The following is a 20,700-nucleotide window of genomic DNA, read 5'->3' as shown; positions in this document are numbered from 1 at the left end:
CCGTGGCCTAAGTGGGTGTGCCTAAAAGTTATGATATATATTGGCATTAAGAATGATTCTGTATATCATTGAACACCTTTTATAAAATCACCCTAAGCGCCATTCTAGTTGGCACCGATTTTTGTAGCGCTATATTTAGAATTAGGTCCTAATTCTGTAAAAAGCACTAAAAAAGTTGCATGCATAAATTTAGTCACGCTCTCAGTTTGCATGCAAAATGTAATTGAATAATGAGCCAATTAGCACCATTAATTGGGATCTTATCAAACAATTATCGGCACTGATTTGCTTTTTTTTTTGTTGTTGTCTGTAGGCATGAGCAATTACACCAACTCTGTTGCTGGTGTAAAGTCAGTGTTTTTGAACTCGGTCCTGGAGTTCTCCCTTACCAGTCAGGTTTTCAGGATATCCACAATGAATATGCATGAAAGAAATTAGCATATAATGGAGGCAGTATATGCAAATTTCTTTCATACAGATTCATTGTGGATATCCTGAAAACCTGACTGGCAAGGGGGTACTCCAGGACCGAGTTGAGAAACACTGGTGCAAGTGATCACGCCTAAAATATAGGGGTTATCACTGGTATAAGTGATCGCGCCTAAAATATAGGGATGTATTTGTCCTGCTATACTAGTATTTTATAAAGGAAAGTAGGTACCAAATAGATGCATCTTGGTAACCCTGTATAGAATTATCCTCAAAGGATGCAATTCTTTAACTGGGCCCCTTTCTTTAGTTGCCCCGATTCCATGCCTTGAGGACCCCTATTCTATAACAGCATTTGAGTGCCCGGATTCCAATCTCTTGTGTATAGTCCTGCTTGCCTACCATTTGCACTCCTACAATTACACCATTCATAGACCCAGCATACTTGTGGTCACTTGAATGATATAAGTTATGCCCATAAGTGGAAGCCCCGCCCTCTGCTTTCTCAAACTCCAGCCATGCGTTCTCCTCTCTTGCATTTATGAGAGTGATTCTTGATTCAAATTTTATCACTGAACTATCAGGTGAAATCAGTGGTGAAAAAAGTGTTTTTTATTCAGGTAAAATTGTTGAGGAGACTGAAGGATTAACTTATAAGTAAATCATTTCAAACTGTGATATATGCAATGATTCCTCTGATCCTTGATTATTACAACTCACTATTTACTCTCAAAATCAGAACAATGTTATTAGCTAAATGGTGGAGCGACCCACTGAGGCACATTTACAAGGATATGGCGATACTCGAGAGGGTTCAGAGGAGAGCAACACATTTGATAAAGGGTATGGAAAACCTTTCATACACTGAGAGACTGGAAAAACTGGGGCGCTTTTCCCTGGAGAAGAGAAGACTTAGAGGGGACATGATTGAGACCTATAAGATCATGAAGGGCATAATGAAAGTGGAGAGGGACAGATTCTTCAAACTCTTGAAAACTACAAGAACGAGAGGGCATTCGGAAAAGTTGAAAGGGTACAGATTCAAAACCAATGCTAGGAAGTTTTTCTTCACCCAACGGGTGGTGGACACCTGGAATGCGCTTCCAGAGGGCGTGATAGGACAGAGTACGGTATTAGGGTTCAAGAAGGGATTGGACAATTTTCTGAAGGAAAAGGGAATAGAAAGGTGTAGATAGAGGACTTCTACACAGGTCCTGGACCTGTTGGGCTGCCGCGCAAGCAGATTGCTGGGTGTGATGGACCTCTGGTCTGACCCAGCAGAGGCACTTTTTATGTTAAAAGCTTCAACTGCATTCAATGTGCTTTCAATATCAGATGGCAGCCCAGTGGGTTACAAGCTGTTCAATTTCTGTCTCATAGGCAAAAAACTCCACAAAAGGCAAAATGCAACTTTCAAAATGGGTACCCAACACCACTGTGCACAGGGAAATCAATCAAAGAAGAAGCAAAAAGAACAAGAAACAATGCTGAACTTATCTTCACAAGCTGATAGACTCCTCACAAACCGTTGCACTCAACCTCGCTGCTGATCATGATGATACAGCGCCTCAGCTAGTCCACAGCAGTTCTTTCTTCCAACAAGGCTCTTGTTTTGCCACCTTGAAAGTTGCATTTTGCCTTTTGTAGAGTTTTTTTTTGCCTATGAGACCGAAATGGAATGGTTTGTAACCCGCTGGGTTGCCGTCTTTATTGAAAGCACATTAAATGCAGTTGAAGCTTTCTCTCCACTATTTGTAAATCTGCTTCACCACTTGGCTAATAACATTGTTTTGATTTTGAGATTGAATTTTTGTTATTATATTATTTTTCTTGCGTAACTCACTATTTACCCCTTTTATCAAGCTGCACTAGATGTTTTTAGCATGAGTCAGCCGAGGTAATTGCTCCATTGCTTGTAGGAGTTTTATGAGTGTCAAGAGCATTTACCGCTCCGGCCTGCACTAAAAACTCCTAGAGCAGCTTGATAAAAGGGGCCGTATATTTAGGTCTCCCTGTTGCAGATTGTCCAAAATGCTGCTGCTCGCCTGGTGGCAGTGTAACAAAGACTGATCACGTCACACTGGTTCTGAAGAATTTACATTGGCTGCCAGTTGAGTCAAGGATTGAGTTTAAAGTGTTGACTTAAATTGATAAAGTTTTGATTAAAGAGGACCCTGTCACCTTGGCCGCTAACACTTCACCTTTATAAACTTTCACATAACCTGTGTTTAGTTGACAAATTTTTATTGCATGCTCCATCTCCTACCTATTCGAGAATATCTCTACACAGGCCATCGCTTCCCTCACCAAACTTATAAACGCTGATCTAACATCGGGCCTTTTCTCCTCCAAAATGGGACATATTGCACTAACCCCTCTACCGAAAAAGACCGACCTTGACCCCTCTATTCCCTCCAATTACCGTCCAATAGCAAATATCCCTCTCCTAACCAAGATGTTAGAATCCATCATATCCACTCAACTCTCATCCTACCTAGAAAGATTCTCTATTCTCCTACCCCACCAATTCGGCTTCAGACCCAACTTCAGCACCGAATCCCTATTAGCCTCATTAATCTCTAAGGTACAACAACTTCATTCTCGCAACAAATTTGCTGTTCTTCTACAATTCGACCTCTCCGCAGCTTTCGACGTCGTCCATCATGATATCCTAATCTTCCAACTCTCTGAAATAGGCATAAGTTCCACAGTCCTAGACTGGTTCTCGAAATTCCTACGCTTATGCTCCTATACCGTTAACATAAACGGTACCTCATCCCCCCCCTGGAAGCCGATATGTGGAGTCCCACAAGGCTCACCCCTCTCTCCTATCCTTTTCAACATTTACATGTCCTCTCTGAAACTCCTTCATCTATCCCCCCTGGAAACTCTCTGCACCTATGCTGATGATATCCTCATCCTCCTTGAGACCGACTCGAACCTCACTAACCTCGCTGAGAACATATCCGCATGTATAATGAACCTCCAATCCTGGGCACATTCTGTACAAATGAAATTGAACGAGTCCTAAACAAAATTACTTTGGCTCGGCCCAATATTAGGTCATTTACCCACCTCCATCCCATTATCTTCCGGCTCCACTCTTCAGCTTGAGTTTTCAAGCAAAGTCCTTGGCATCATCATAGACTCCTCTCTCTCCTTCAATGACCACCTCAACTTCTTGGTAAAAAAATGCTTCTTTAGTTTTCATATGCTGAGGAAAGTGAGATCATACTTTCATCATTCTCACTTCGTCGTCCTTGTTCAATCCACCATCCTCTCTAGACTGGATTATTGCAACTCCATCTATTTAAGCCTAACTAAAAAAAAACTCCATAGACTTCAGCTAATCCAGAACGCCGCGGCCAAGCTTATTTTCACTAAAGGCAAGTTTGACCACGTCTCCCCAATCCTGTCCAAACTTCACTGGCTCCCAGTTCATTCCAGAGTCCTCTTTAAATGTGCCTGTTTAGCTTTCAAAATCCTACATGGCATCCTCCCTCCCGTTATCCCACTCTTCTGGAACTCCTCTAACCCTAATTCCACTAGATCCTCCCCAAAACTGAAACTATCATTCCCCTCTGCAAAAGGTATATCCCGTGTAGGAAAACTAGGAACATCCCTCCCCTTTAGAACCACAGAACTCTGGAACAACCTCACATTCCCGCTCAGAATTTCTAGCTCCCTCCAATCCTTCCGCAAACACCTGAAAACTTGGCTCTTTTCAATAATCTAACATCTCCCGCTCTTTGGTACCCTGTCCCTCTTTATCTTCCTAGCTCCTTTCCTATAACCCTTCATTGTAGCTCCTTTTCAACCTAACCCTGTAAACCGTGCCAAGCTCTACGCTTGTGGAGATGGTGCGGTATACAAACCTAAGGTTTAGTTTAGTTTAGTAATTACTTACAGGGAGTCCATAAGAAGTGAGAGGTTTGAGGGGAGGAGTTGGATGTAAAGGGGGGGGGGGTGAGAGGACAATGGAAGGGGAGGGTAGCTTGACAGATTGGATGGCGTATTCAGGAAGAAATGTTTCACCTGCAGTACTAGGTCTTTATTACTGCCACTATGCACAGTACGAGGAGATATCCCTTTTTGGACAAGGTTCTCTGAAAACAGGGGTGAGGGCTGAGCATCCCTGTTCTGTGTTTTCAAGGTGTAGTCAGAGGTGTTCCCAAGTCTCTGAGGTGACCTGGGGGGCTCTAGTACATCTCAAATTGGATGTCCCTTTCTCTGCCTAGACAATATAAAATCAGGATTAGGTCTTTATAAATTGACAAAATTGACTGTGTCATGACTCTTGGTAATGTTGTTGATATTAACAATTAGTTATAATATAAAATTCTTTTTACAAAAATTAACTGCTTTCCGCAAATATGCTACATTTTGGGAACAACATTCTAAATTGGTTTTGCGATTGTATATCTCCCCTAAAAGGGCTCACCTTTCTGGGTTCCGAGCATCTGCTGCTTGTCTTCGATGTGCCACTCCGGAAGCTGGATTGGGGCATATGTTCTGGACCTGTCCTGTCATCCAGCCCTTTTGGGATACCATTTTTCTTTTTGTGGAAAGTATTTGGCATGTTACCATCCAACGTTCCCCCTTGCTCCTCTTTGGAGTACCTCTCCATTTTTCTCCTCGACGACCAGGGCCTGCTGCTTTTCTCCGATGGACTGTAGTGATAGCCCTAAAGTGCATTTTGCTCAAGTGGACGGAGGTGGAGGGTCCCGATTATTCTCTCTGGCAGCGTCGCCTGATCACACTTCTGATGTGGGAACGCAGAGATGTGCAGGACTTTTCTTCCCTACTTGGGCGCACATTTCAACGTACCTGGGAGCCTTTTTGGAACACTATGACCCCAGCGGCTCGCAGTCGCTTATTGAATTGTTGAACTGTTGATCTGTTGCTTTGGATTGCTTACTACTCATGTTGCTTTATAAGGGTCTCTATGCATCTCTTTCCTGATTGGTATCTTCTGGGTTGGACTTGAAGGAGGACTGGGGGGGGGTTGTTATTTGAGCCTCTAATGAGCTTATCTTGTTTGCTTGGCTGCATTTCTTGTTCCTTGTTCTTGGTCTGCTCATTGCTCTGTATCTGACATTAGTGAGTAACAAGGGAATGGGGGCCTGCGAGGGTGGGAGGGGTGAAGTTGCGTTGTGTTTATGACTACCAAAAAGTGAGCTTGTTTTCTGTATTTTGCTGTGTTTCTGTTTTTCCTCTTTGTTGAGCGTAATAAAATATATTTAACAATAAAATTCTTTTTAGGCATTTTGGACAGGGTAATGAAGCCTCCAAGCACTGAATTCATATTTTTCCTTCCCCTAGGTGCAGACTGTATTGTGGAAATGATCGAGATACCCACAGATGAGCATCATCCTTCTTGTGCCAGAGTTCTGGACAATTACATTTTTTGCTGGTTTTGTATTTCTTTTTTTATTTTTTAAATGATGCTTGACAACATATCAAGCGAACTGCCATATTGTTTTTGCAGAAGACAGAATATAAGCCAAGGTGTCATTACAGCAATACCCTGATGTCAATATGATTAACTGTAAAGGCAGAGTTGTTGCCAACACAATAAATAGTACGGATTGTTCTAGAGAAGGGCTCGTTAGCTGGAGCATTGGTTTAAATACAATTCAGACTGATAGGTTTTTGTCCATGCTCCTGGGTATGGTTCCGGTTGTGTACCACAATAGCCAGGATGAGAAACATAATAAAACAAATGGTATAAGACAAGATGGATTACAGCCAGTTGCGCACAGTTTCAATGCTCGATTGGACCAACACTCGGCATACCACCACTTGTCCGAACCAGTTTTTCATAGTAACAGCATGCATAGTCCAACGAGTTGTAGTCCAAGGTACGATGGCTTTGGCGACTTTAATTACTGTGACGGGATGGACGCTTCGGAAACAGACCCTATCCTACAGAATCACGATGCATCTAGTGATGGCGATGAAGATAACAGTCCGGAAGAAAGTAGAAAACCACCAAAGGAGTCCAGTGTTGCCATGGCATTGCAGATTCTAGTTCCATTTCTGTTGGCCGGGTTTGGAACCGTCTCAGCTGGCATGGTTTTGGATATTGTTCAAGTTGGTATATTTCCTTGGTTTGACGGCTCTTCTCAATAATGGGGCACTTTTATGAAGTCGTGTTAAGCAGCTAGCATGTTTTTTTGCCGTGCATTAGATGGTACACACCTGCGCTAACCTCTAATGCACTTTAAATTAGCTAGCTTGGCAAAAATTTGCACTGGCTGCTTAATGCATTGAATGGGCTTGAGGGGAGAAAAACAGAACCATAATCACCAGTGACAGCTAGCATGTGGATCATTACTGCACATTATCTGTTATTATTGCCAATTGTTCATCTACACTTACCCCTAGTTTTACAAAGGTGCACTAAGCGTCTTAGCACGCGCTAAGCATTAACGCACCTATTATAGTCTATGGATGCGTTAATGTTTAGCGCACACTAAGACGCTTAGCATGCCTTTGTAAAAAGACCCCTTAAAAAAATTTTTTTTTTTTAAAAGTCTTTATTGATTTTCAAATATTAACAGTGCAATACACAGGTATATAAACATATAACAAATCAAGAAAAGCACATTCATCTTACAGACATACATGAGCAACCATTTTATCCTCCCACCAATACCCATTGATTAATCAATAAAAACACAAATGCATATATTCTTTCAATAGCCTTCCCTTATGTAAAATAATAATTGAATCTCCCCACCTCTCCCCCACCCTGTCCTGGATGTGTAAGGAAATAAACCAGAAATTAAAGACAAAAGACGACTATAGAGAAGTAATAAAAGATGTCAATGGGCCCCAAACCAGCTTAAATAAATTACCATGCCCCAACATTTCAGCATTCATTTTTTCATACCTATAAATGGAGCATAAATTCGCCCACCAAAAAGGAAAATTTGAGGCTATCATAATTTTTCCAATTCCGAGTTACCATTTGCATGGCTATCCCGATCATAATTAGGAAAAGCCGGCATTTATAGCGGTCCTTGGGGGGGCTTAATATGTAATAATGTTCCACATATGACTACTTCATAAGCCAATGGAATTGATGACTCAAGTATATCATTAATCTGTCCCCATATTGACTTCCAAAAGTTGAGTATCAAAGGACAATAGAACAACAGGTGATCCAATGTCTAGATGATAGTGCCAGCATCTATTAGATTTAGAACTGTCTAACTTTTGTAACCTAACAGGGGTCCAAAAAGATCTATGTAATAAGAAAAACCAAGTTTGTCTCAAGGAGGTGCTACCGTGTTTCCCCCAAAATAAGACACTGTCTTATATTAATTTTGGGCCCAAAAAACCCAATAGGTCTTATTTTTGGGGAAACAATGCCCAATCACAAACCCACAGCATCTTTCTTTCCCCGCCGACCCTTCCATCTCTCCCTCCCCACACCGACCGCAAGACCGACAAACCCATAGCATCTTTCTATCCCCGCTGACTCTTCTAGCTCTCCCTCCCCTTCCATCTCTCCCTCCCCAAGCTGACCGTGAGACCGACATACCATTACCTTCTTCCAAACGGCAGCGTTGCGGCAGCAATCTAAACGCACTGCTTCATGCCTTCTACTGCCGGTGCATTTCTCTGCTGCATCACTGATCATGTCATCAGCAATGCGGCACAGCAAAGCCCCGGCGATAAAAGGCATGAAGCAGCGCGTTCGTTTAGATTGCAGCCGTGACGCTGCCATTTGGAAGAAGGTAATGGTATATTGGTCTCGCGGTTGGCATGGGGAGGAATAGATGAAAGGGTCGGTGGAGGAAGGGTGTGCAGGGGGGGGGGGGGAGGAAGCGCTGCCTGTGAATCCAGCGCTTCAACTAGGGCTTATATTTGGGGTAGGGCTTATGTTATGACTTACCCCGAAAATCATGCTAGGGCTTATTTTCGGGCTTATTTCCGTGGAGAACAATGAGGGCCTACGGCTCCACCACCAGCACCCCCCCCCCCCGATTGCTACCTAAACCCGGCCGATGACCCACACAATCCTGTCTACTCCTACTTCTCCCTTCCCCGCTCCTTCAAGCACGTCCATAACCCTTTCTGGCTGCCTGCTGTGCGCCGAGGACTCCTCTTCCCCCTCCATCAGCAGTTATACGGGGACCCCGAGGGTTGCCAGCGCCTGGCCACCTACAAACTTGCATCATCCAGACAGGTACGGGTTGTGAAACGGATTGTCTGCATTGCCATTATTTTCTATGGGGAAAGTTGCTTTGATATACGAGTGCTTTGGATTACGAGCAAGCTTCTGGAACGAATTATGCTCATAAACCAAGGTACTACTGTACTGTCTTTAGTAAATGCTGAAAGTAGTTTTTGTGCTGCAAGTTCCTAATTGTGTTCTTGAGATTCTGAGTTTTAAGAATTTTTCTTTTAGTTTGAAGGGGAATTAATACTGTGATCTATTTTAATTCTTTTTTTATCTGCATTTTAGACCCTTTCCACAATTGATGACCTTATGTAATTTGGCTGTACACTTCCCCCTCCGGATTCGCGGTGGTTAGGGGCAGAGCCGGCCCGCGAATGTTAAAAACCCGCAAATAATATTCGGGCCAGTTCTGCCCCTAACACCGCTTCCCTCGGCTATTTCAAGCCTTGAAAGTCCCCCCACACCTTAAGCCTTACCTTAGCGGGTTTTCAGGCAGGAGTGATCTTCCCACGCTCCTGCCCCGTGCAGATCACTCAAAGGAAATTTTCTATACCATTTAAACTAAACGGTTTACATAATTTACATACATAATTTTGTAAAAATATGATAAAAACACACAAACAATCATCAGAAATCATATCTACAAACTAATACCATGGCTTACATAATGAGAATCATGAATAATTCATACCTTGCTGGCTGAGCGTCAGAAGATTAATTATTCGTTTGGTTTTAAAATAAAGGCTTTTAAAAATAAAAAGAACCGTTTTCAAATTTCCACCAAATTCAAAAGGATCGCTCATCTTTCAAAGTTTGGCTGGCAAGATATTCCAAATTGTTGTCAGTTGTTGGCCTGTGACGGGTCTTCAGGACAGGTTTCTGCAAACAATCTTGGTCTTGTGATTGGAGTGTTCTAGTACAGTGTTCTTCAACCACCGGTCCGTGGACCGTTGCCAGTCCACAGAAATTTCATGCCGGTCCACATGGCCGGCACGTGCATCAGGCCCAAAACAGTGTTCTTCAACCGCCAGTCCACGGTGCGATCGATGCGGCGTTATCTTCAGGCCAGCTCCCTTTTCCTCACTGATTCAGTGCACAAAGCCACGGGCAGTGGCTCCTAAGTGCGTCCTGTGCTTGAACCGGAAGCCTTCTCGCTGACGTCACAACGTCAGAGGGAAGGCTTCCAGATGAGGCGTGGGACGTGCAAGGAACCGCTGCCCTGCAGCTTTGTGCACTGCATCAGTGAGGAAGAGGAAGCCGGCCTGAAGATAACACCGGGGGGCGGCATAAAACGGCTAGGCGGGAGCAGGCCAGAAGGTAAGGCATAGCATGGAGGGAGGGAGACAACAAAGGTAAGGGGGGAATGATTTTATTTTTGAATTTAGTGATTGAATTATGTCAAGTTTGAGAATTTACATCTGCTGTCAGTGTGCTTTGTGTAGTTTAATTTTGTGGTTAACCATTATGTGTTGTTAATAAGATTTTATTGTGTATCTGTGAAAAAATAGTGTTACAATTAGTACTATTATGGGGGCGGGGTCTGGCCTACGACTTAGCCCAGTGTTCTTCAGCCGTTGGTCCACGGACCGATGCCGGTCCACAGAATAATTCTTTTATTTCTGCTGGTCCATAGGTGTAAAAAGGTTGAAAAACACTGCTCTAGTAGGCTGATAAACCTTCAGTGCAGACCTTCATTCTAAAAGGAAGGCAAGTTTTCTGGTTCTCAGACTGCTGCAGTAACCTGTACTATCCTGTACTCCAGCAGGACTAATCTTTTGAACGCCAACTCTTTTTACTGTTGTTTACAGCTTTCTTGGAAACGTGTGCTTTTCTCTCTCTCTCTTTTAATTTTGTAGCACTGGGATGTGTTCAGAAATCTTACTGAAGTTTTTATCTTGGTTCCTGCACTGCTTGGACTTAAGGGCAATTTGGAGATGACGTTGGCATCAAGACTTTCAACTGCTGTAAGTAATGGATGGTTTATTAACCTAACCTGTGTAGTCAGTATACTTACAAGTTATATCAGTTTTCAAAGGGAAAGCATGGATATACTGTACATTTAATTTAAAAATCACCCCTCTAAAAATAATCTTAGACATTTACATTTGCTATTTTGCATATATGTGTTTGAAAATCCAAAAGTATGCCTGTAAAGTCCAAAACCCATCCCGATTCCACCCCTGCAAACGCATGCTTGCCATGGGTAAGTAGCATTCTCTGAAGACAAAGCAGGCTTGCAAGCCCTTACATACGTGAGGAGAAGCTTCTCCAGCTTGGATTTCTCAGAAGCCTTTGAGATGCCCCCACCATGCATGAATTCCATTTCTCACACTAGGACTGCCTCGTTGTCTTCGTTTCCATGGAACCATTGAACACATCCTATGAGCTGAATTCCATTCTGCTTTTTCAGATTTCTTTTCTCATTTTTTTCATTGTCAATGTCATGCAGACTTTTATGTTGTTATCCAGGTTAGGTCCCCTAGGAAGATTTCTCAATATTTTATAAATTTTCTTCCATTCTTGTATGTAATTCAGGCAGGCCATTTTTTAATTGAGCCAGGGACATCCCAATTGGGTTATAGTTTTCGTCATCACATCATTAGATTCCATTATGGCTTTTTTTTTTTTTTTTGGAGGGGGGGGTGCGTCCCAGAAAAAAGATCTTGACGTTTTTAAAAAGTTCATCCTTACAACGAGCCAATATCTGGAGCAGATACATGTAACAGTTCATAGTGTTAAAGAAAGGACTTCAAGATTGTAAAGAACAGCTTAAATGTGTGTATTTTTGACACTTCTAGGACAATGTCTTGGCCCAGCCGATGGAAACTCCTTTTGAACCACTAGACTCCTGTGATCTGAAATACTTGACCTGGATTTCAGATTTTGGTAACTTTGGCTTTACAGAATTAGTGAGCCATAAATGCAAGTGACAGATAAGAACATAAGAGTTGCCATACTGGGACAGAGAGACCAAAGGTCCATCAAGCCCAGTATCCCTGTTTCCAACAGTGGCCCATCCAGGTCACAAGTACCTGGCAAGATCCCAGAATAGTAAAACAGATTTTATTCTGCTTTTCCTAGAAATAATCAGTGAATTTTTCTCATTCATCTTAATAATGGCTTATGGACTTTTCAATAGTAAGGTGGTTCTGCACACCTTTACAAAGTTCCTTCTTAAGATGGTGCCAAATTTCTACTTTAGTCAGTCGTTTCCAGGGACTTTCAGGTCCCAATGCTCAAAAGCTTATGGTGCAAGTAAGATGGGCTGTATATAATAAGACCCATATCCTGAGAGACCTCATGATCAGCTAGCAGCTGATATGGATACAGAAGAAAGGAGGAGGACTTCTCATTCTATACAGATACACCCCCCCCCCCTCAGACTTCGACAATGGAACAGACCAATATTTAGAATATATTCTATACAGCATCCCAAATCACAAGGGTGGAAAAGATCTAGGCTTACTATTGATCTACAGATCACCGGGTATCTGGACCACAGCATAAGAAAACCTATGCAATCTGATCTCCCATGCCTCAACCTCATTCCCAAACCTGATGTTATTCGGAGACATAAATCTTCACCTAGAGGACCTTGCAGACCCCAAAGCCTGCTCCTTCTACTCCATCTGAACTTATCGACCGTCATTTACGAAAAGACCCACACAGGCAGACACTGGGAGGAGGGGAGGTGATGTTCCAAGCTTCGGGTTCCAGAGAGAGAGAGGGGGGCTTTTATAGGTTGGAATCTTATTCTAAATATAGAAACTATTGTATTTCCCAGTATCTTTCTGTTTATAATTTGTAAACTGTTTGAAACAATGGTGAATAAAGTGAGTGGGGTGTGAGAGACTGGAGAAGGAAAGAGGGAGAATTTCCAGTATCAATTTGACAATGGTTTCTGATTAACCCTATCTGTGTTAGACCATGAACCTGGGCTTACTGTATATCTTAAGCACAGACATTAACACATCTTAGCTGTCTTTAGCACCTCTTCGCACCTCTTAGCTGTACCAAGGTCCTTTGTTACCTTTTAGCACTGATGTAATTTAGGCAGTCTGGGGCAATCTGAGGCTGTTTGCACTGACATTCCCTAAGGTCAGATATGAATGATAAGATCTCCCTTAGGCCTTTGCTGACATTGGTAAGGCCAGAAAGTTGAGGCTGGGCTGACAATTACCTTACACATATCTATTGCTAACAACTGGATAGAAACTCAAAATAGAGAAGTGCTCAAAAGTACTGGGGGTAATCCTAAATTCAGATCTCACCTACAGGGACCAAATTAACACACTAGTCAAGATATTCTTCTTCAGACTCAGACAACCAAGAGCAATCAGATCTGTACTAAGCCAACCAAACTTCAGAACAATCGCACAAGCGCGGGGATTAATTAATGTAGGCATGGTTCTGCACTTTCAGTTATTTTGCTTAGGGAGAGGTTGTTTTTTGTTTTTTTTACAGGTATCTTACCTCAACCTTTTAATGCCTAATAAGCCCCTATGTCAAATTTTATGTCATCATTGTGAGCCCTTTACACTTTTGCACTAAATCAAAGATGCCTTATTGAGTTCTATAATGTCTGTGTGCCACAGGTGGTGGGTTATGTGTTGGAAAAAAAATTGCTTTTTGCTAGCCTCACTGATGAGTCAGAGAATTTCTTTGAGAGACTCATTGGAACTGGGGGAGAGAGAGAGAACAGATTTGTAGATAGCATAAACCACCATGAAAATATCTTCCATTAAATTGTCTGGCAAGATTCTAGAACTCTATGGCATAGTCTGAGGAAACCAGACACACTTTAAAATGACCATTAAACTTGATTTCGGGTTGATGGCTGATTGTGAAAGAGGTATTTTAACTGTTGTTCTTTCAGCATTTATATTACATCCCAAATCAGGACACTTTTACTCTTAAACTGTGTGCCAAGGCACAGTGGTGTGCCCTGAAGAGATTCCAAAATTTTTCTTAAATTTTAAAAAATTCCCTTCCTAAGTAGAATAGATGACGCACGTACGTCGTGTATGCAAGTGTCTGTCAGTGTTATGAGCGTCTGTGTGCATAAGGATACAACCGCCCAGACAATTTAGGTTTCATTGAAATTCAGTTCTGTTGATTGCAAAACATGTTACGTGCAGTTCCCCTGCACTTTTCTTGGGGTAGCTGAGCAAAATAATCATATTCATTAAGAAATACATACATATATATATTCATTAGCACTTAGGGTTTGCAAATCAAAATCCTAACAGTCTAGTTTCATGCTAACATGATTTTATTTTTTGACAAGGTAAATATTGGAAAAATGGATTCACCCATCGAGAAGTGGAACCTGATAATTGGCAATCTGGCATTAAAACAGGTGAGGATGCTAGGTTGCATAGAAGGATGCTAGAGTGCATAGGGAGAGGTATGGCCAGTGGGAAAAAGGAGGTATTGATGCCCCTGTATAAGACTCTAGTGAGACCTCATTTTAGAATATTGTGTACAATTCTAGAGGCCGCACCTTCAAAAAGATATAAAAAGGATAGAGTCGGTCCAGAGGAAGGCTACTAAAATGGTGCATGCTCTTCGTCATAAGGCATATGGGGACAGACTTAAAGATCTCAATCTGTATACTTTGGAGGAAAGGCAGGAGAAGGGAGATATGATAGAGACGTTTAAATACCTATGTAAAGTAAATGCACATGAGTTGAGTCTCTTTCATTTGAAAGGAAACTCTGCAATGAGAGGGCATAGGATGAAGTTAAGAGGTGATAGGCTCTGGAGTAATCTGAGGAAATACTTTTTTACAGAAAGAGTAGTGGATGCGTGGAACAGTCTCCCGGAAGAGGTGGTGGAAACAGAGACTGTGTCTGAATTCAAGAGGGCCTGGGATAGGCACGTAGGATCTCTCGGAGAGAGAAAGAAATAATGGTTGCTGTGGATGGGCAGACTAGATGGGCCATTTGGCCTTTAGCTGCAATCATGTTTCTATGTTTCTAGGACTGTGAAAAAACTAAAATAAACCCCCCCCCCCAAACCATTGGGGTTAATATTCAAAGCAATTTAATCAGTCAGAAACGGCTCCTGGCCGTTTAAATAGTTTTTGTAGGGCTATCCTACAACTACTTATCATTTCTATAGTTTGTTGGTTTGTTTATTTCTCTCCTGCTGTTATCCAGGGCGAGTTACATATGAACATACAAAATAAAACATTAACATTTGTCATACAAATCAATACAAAAACACACTATAACAAATTACATACTTGCATATAAAATCAAATTGCATATGATAATAATAATAACAGTTTATATACCACAATACCGTGAAGTTCTCTGCGGTTTACAAAAGATTAAGCAAGGTACAAATTGATTGAACTTAAAAGGGGAGGAAGAAAGAGAGTTGGTGGGACAGGAAATCCATTTTTGAGGATAGAGAGATTAATAGGATATGGTGATCAATATCGAGGGGGAAGGAGAAGAGGATCAGTTGTCTAGATATTTTAGGAACAGGTGTGTTTTTATAAGTTTCCTGAAAACCTCATAAGTGGTGGGCGAAAGCAATTGTTCTAGGTCCCTACCCCATAGCGCTGCTTGATGTGAGAGAAGGTGTTCGTGGTGTTTTTTCAGTTTGCAACCTCTAACTGGGGGGGAAACGAAGTTGGAGTGTGAGCTCCTCTTGTGTCTGTTGGCTGAGAAGGAGAAAAGGTCGGTTATGTATTTAGGGGCAAGTCCGTACAGTGCTTTGAAGCAGAAGCAGGCGAACTTAAACTTTACGCGTACCTCCATCGGTAGCCAATGCAACGTAGGGTGACACGTGATCAAACTTTTTTAGCCCAAAGATCAGTCTGACCGCTGCGTTTTGCATTACTTGTAAACGTCGCATATTTTTTTGGGAAATTGCCAAATAGGCGATGTTACAGTAGTCAAGTTGACACAGTATGAGGGATTAGTTCTGAAAACCGACGTATTGAAGTAGGCTCTAATGGATCTGAGCTTCCAGAGAGTGAAGAAACCCTTTTTGATTAAGGAGTCCACCTGGTCTTTCATGGTTAGGCGTTGATCCAGAATTACACCTAATATCTTTATGGTGGGCTGGATAGGGTAACTAAAATTATTGATACATAGTGGTATTTTGGTGTCAATCGGGTGTGGTGAAACAACGAAAAATTTTGTTTTTTCTGAGTTAAGTTTGAGCTTGAAGTCTGTCATCCATTGCTCCATTACGTTTATGGCTTCTGAGGCTTTGGGAATAGTTTCCAAGATGGAGTTAGCAAATGGGATGATAATCGTAAAGTCATCTGCATAACTGAATAGTTTTATCCCCAGCTGGGTTAATTGCATGCCCAGTGAGGACATGTAACAGACAATCCCTGCTCAATAGAGCTTACAATCTAATTAAAACAGACAAACAGGACAAATAGGGGTTAGGGAATTTCTCACAGAGGGAATGATAAAACAGACATGGGTACTTTACAAATGACTCACCACTGAGTTGTGATATGATATTAATCTTGTGCTGATCGTGTAATATATGCTCAGAAACATGGATCCCTTTGTAGGGATGAGGCTTCACACAGGACTCAGATTGAGATAAGGCATCCCTAAATGGAAGGCCTCTAACCCTTTTATTGAGTATCTTAACTCCCTTCTTTACTTATCTAATGATTTGAAAGGTTACAGTTTCAGCATGCATTTACAGTGCAGATTATACCAAAGTAACTCCTATGTTTACATATCTAATGTGATTCTCAAGGCTAGCATCTCACGTGACATCTGAATACATTATAACGGATGCAATAAAGTGATTCCCTTGTTTACACATCTAATGATTCTAAAAGCTTACTATTGCATGTGACATTCTAAAGATTATAATGCATGCACCTCGTGATCACAGTTCATTTCAGAGACTCTGGACCCGACAGAAAGTGCACTAGTGCAAAAGTGTAATAGTTCACTTTCCAAAAAGTGCATATGTGCTGTAAACTTTTAAACCTCATAGAGCTTAAAGTACTTAGCTTTGTTCTTATGCTCTTTAAGAACCAGGACTGTTACTTGCTACTCTCAGTCCAACGTGGCCTACGTTTCACGGGATCAAATTACATCCCCGCTGCATCAGGGAAGAGTCTTTTTGCAACGCTTATCTGGGCTACGAACTAACTCCCGCCGGTTCAGAGCACTTTTTGAAATGGCATTTTATGAAATGGCACCTTTAAGCACTAGTGCACTTTCTGTCGGTCCAGAGTCTCTGAAATGAACTGTGAGGTTTAAATAGTCTTTATTATGAATGAATTGCACAGTCCCTTTAGTATCAAACAGTATTAAAAAATTTTAAATAGTAGTTAATTCTAAATTATTGAAGAAATAAAATGTATAGTTAATGTTAAGAGAAAAAAAGGTAGGGAGGAAGGGTTCAAGCTAGTGATGTGAATGTGAGTAAGAGAAAAGAAATGTCTTTCTCTTTGAAAGAACCCTGAATGGGTGAAAATTTAATACTCAACATTCTAAGGCTTGTCCCTGTCTATAAATAGAGAAAATAAATTATATCCAGTGTCATTTTGGTTTATTTTTTGTGGTTCTATATATTGTATCTCATATATGGAGACACAGGACCTGACACGGTCTGTGTTTCTAAAAACACTCCTTCCTCAGGGGTCCAGGATATAATGGTGCTTAACTATAGAGAACCTTATTGGACAGGAGCATTACGTTGCAAGTCTTTCACAGATTACCAAGTTCTCTTTTTTCAATAAGGTTTTCTATATTTAAGCACAATTACATCCTGGACCCCTGAGGAAGGAGTGTTTTTCGAAACACAGACCTTGTCAGGTCCTGTGTCTCCATATATGGGAACTGCTACATTATATTCCTTAAAAGAAGAAAGCATGTACTTATATAGGATATAAAAAAAACCAGCTTTTAATTATTTGTGATTTTATGTGGTGAGGAAATTTTGCATTGGAGCTTTTTGGACCTTATTCTGATCTGTTGGTTTGTTTTTTTTTTTTTGGGGGGGGTTGTGTCCTGGATCTTGTGGATCGGCTGCCTGTTTCTTGTCTTGGACCTTAAATGGGATATATACCACATTGACAACCTCTCTTGTTCATTTTCCTAGGTGCAAGCAACCGTGGTTGGTTTTCTCGCGGCAGTGGCAGCAGTCATACTGGGTTGGATACCAGAAGGAAAATATCAGCTAGATTATGCAATACTCTTGTGTTCCAGCAGCGTGGCTACTGCATTTATAGCATCTCTTTTACAAGGTATGGATTTGACTTGCTAAGCTTTCCTTTTTTGAGTTACTAAATTAATGGGGTAATATGCTAATTTAGTCCAAGCTGGAAGAAAGACCATAAATTCTGATCTCATTAATCAAATCAACATGCCTACCACCTAACACGCATATAGCTTTAATTATTTGCATCTTAATTAAATAATAGGCAGCAGAGATGTAAAGATTTACAATACTAGATTACCTTTAATTTACTACAGTGAATGCCAGTGTATTTCAATAAACAGGTATATTCTCAAGCTACAAGCTATGAATTTACTGTGTAGAGCCACAAGCTATAAACTTAACTACCAGCTGTGAGTTTGACAAATTAGAGCTAGAACCTGAGAATTTGTTGTTAAAGCTTCAGGCTGCATTTTAGATCAGAGGGGATCTGGTAAATGTTATGGTCAAAAAATTATTTTTCAGATTAAGACAAGATCAGTAAGACCTGCTTTAAGCCAGGCTAGCTTTAGGCCATGTCACTCCCATATCTGGACTACTGTAACTCTCTATTATGGTATCACTGAGAAAAAAAACATTGGAGACTGCAGCTACTTCAAAATACAGTAGTCAGATTAATCTTTCAAGTAGACGAATTTGGGAAGGCTAGTCCACTATTGTGAGATTTACACGGGCTCCCAATGGAAAAAAAGAGTTCAAGATCTCTTGTATGGTCTATAAGGCAATATATGGAGAAAACTCTAGTGGATTAGTATCGGACATTAGGGTCCCACTCTCCTTCTATAACTCAAGAACAACACGACACCTTAAGCTAAACAAGTCCAATGGAAGAAAGTATTCGAGTCTACCTTTGAATTCCAGGGTCCCAAAGTTTGGAATAACCTGCCTCTGTCTGTGTCAACTCCCTTCTTACCACAAATTTAGAAAAATGTTTAAGATGTATCTCTTCTCCTTATAGTCCTTCACGACCTCTACCCGTCTATGTTCTAAGATTCCTGTTCGACTTTAATGATTGATCTCGAATTCTTATTGTAAACTGCAGTGAATCTTTGCTGAAATTTTGCGGGATAAAAGAAAGAGCTGTATCTACGAGTGATATGTAAGACTAAGCATATCCTCCAAACCAGGGTGAACTGCTATGGATACACTACATCCAATCTGATTCCTAACAATTTTCCTATAGATATAATATATCCAGTCTGAGTGCCAACGGTTCTCCTGTGGATACACCATGGAGCTCATTTTCAAAAAAGAAAAATGTCCAAAAATGTGATCAAGGGGCAGATGGATGTTTTTCTCACCAAACCCTTCCAATTCACTATTTTTGAAACCTGTTTTCTAGACAGATTTCTATGCTGTTCATCTTAAGGGGGTGTGTTAGAGGCGTGGTATGAGCATGGCTTATGACTTGGACATTTTTCTGCCATAATCGAACGTTTAGGAATACGTCTAGGGCACAATTTGGACGTCTGGGGCTATACCTGTTTTATCAATGAATAAGTGCAAAAAAAGTGCCCAAACTGATTAGGTCAGGGGTAGGCAATTCTGGTCCTCGAGAGCCACAGGCAGGTCAGGTTTTGAGGATATCCACAATAAATATGCATGAGATAGATTTGCATCTCAAGGAGACAGTGCATGCAAATCCATCTCATACATATTCATTGTGGATATCCTGAAAACCTGAACTGCCTGTGGCTTTCGAGGACTGGAATTGGATACCCCTGGATTAGATGACCACTGGAGGGATGTAAACATGAGCCCCTCCCCCAACATACACACTCCCCACTGGTCACTGACTATCTCACCCCCTAAAGATGTGAATGAAACAATGCATACCTACCTGTATGACAGCTTAAGATATTATGACCAGTCCTATTAGAGCAGCAAGCAGGTTTCTGGAATTGCCTAGTTGGCAGTGTGGTGAACCATAGAGATGGGAACTGAGGCCGGCGGCACTTATGGTGGAATTTGTGACCCTTTCAAATCCTATCCTAATCCCACTGTACCCACATATGTATATAGTCGGTGTCACCTGCAGGCATAAGGATTATTGGTGTGGTTTACAGTTGGGTAAATTGAGTTTTGGGTGGGTTTTGGAGGACTATAGTGAGATGTGTACCTGTGACTTTATTTGTGATGGGTCACTGCAGTGCCTTCTAGGGTGCCCCTCTGTTCTGCTGGGGATATCTGTGTGGCCAGGCAACTAAGAATGCAGGCCTCTCCTACATCCCAATGGCTTATTTTTGTGCATTTTGGTTTTGGGTGTGGGGTTTTTTTTTGTTGTTTTTTTTAATGGTTCATAAAAGATAGATGCACCAAGCACAAACACATCCATTTTTGAAAAAGAAGATAGATGTTTTGCAGTTTTGAAAATGGCATGTTTGGTACTGGATTTTTGAGCGTATTCTGCAAAACATCTAAACTCGGATTTAGATGTCATATCGAAAATGCTCCTCCACATCTGATCTGACTAACAGTTTCCTCCTGTGGATACAGCATATCCAATCTGATTACGAATAGTTCTCCTAACCAGAACACTTGATATTTGGGTTAGTTCTGCAAAACGGTGTCAGGTCAAAATCGCGCCGGGAGAAAGGCGCGCGCCGACAACTGAGTGCAAGACGGAGGCATGCGCCGAAGAAAATTACTATTTTTAGGGGCTCCGACTGGGGGTTTTGTTGGGGAGCCCCCCCACTGTACTTAATACAGATCGCGCTGCGTTGTGGGGGCGTTGTGGGGGGGTTTGAGGGGTTGTAACCCCCCCCATTTTAGGGAAAAAGTTAAGTTTCCAGTAAAATGTGGGGGGGTTACAACCCCCCAAACACCCCACCACGCCGCCGCGATCTATATTAAGTAAAATGGGGGGG

The 20,700-nt window shown here is 41.6% G+C and overlaps 1 protein-coding gene across 2 annotated transcripts in view; it reads left to right on the top strand.

Annotated features, from left to right (window-relative positions):
• SLC41A2 (solute carrier family 41 member 2) overlaps positions 1-20,700 on the top strand; it is a 140,782-nt gene that overhangs the window by 27,513 nt on the left and 92,569 nt on the right. Inside the window, exons 2-5 of one of the 2 annotated variants that reach the window (XM_033950818.1) lie at positions 5,752-6,522; positions 10,477-10,584; positions 13,908-13,979; positions 17,717-17,861. In XM_033950818.1, coding sequence (XP_033806709.1) covers positions 5,968-6,522; positions 10,477-10,584; positions 13,908-13,979; positions 17,717-17,861 — 880 coding nt within the window. In that variant the 5' untranslated portion in view covers positions 5,752-5,967. The remainder of the gene's footprint in view (positions 1-5,751; positions 6,523-10,476; positions 10,585-13,907; positions 13,980-17,716; positions 17,862-20,700) is intronic. The other variant, XM_033950821.1, reaches the window with a different exon arrangement.

The sequence above is a fragment of the Geotrypetes seraphini genome, chromosome 7 (assembly GCF_902459505.1).
Source record: "Geotrypetes seraphini chromosome 7, aGeoSer1.1, whole genome shotgun sequence".
In the NCBI taxonomy this organism is placed as follows: domain Eukaryota; kingdom Metazoa; phylum Chordata; class Amphibia; order Gymnophiona; family Dermophiidae; genus Geotrypetes; species Geotrypetes seraphini.
This window is presented reverse-complemented; position numbering and strand designations above follow the sequence as displayed.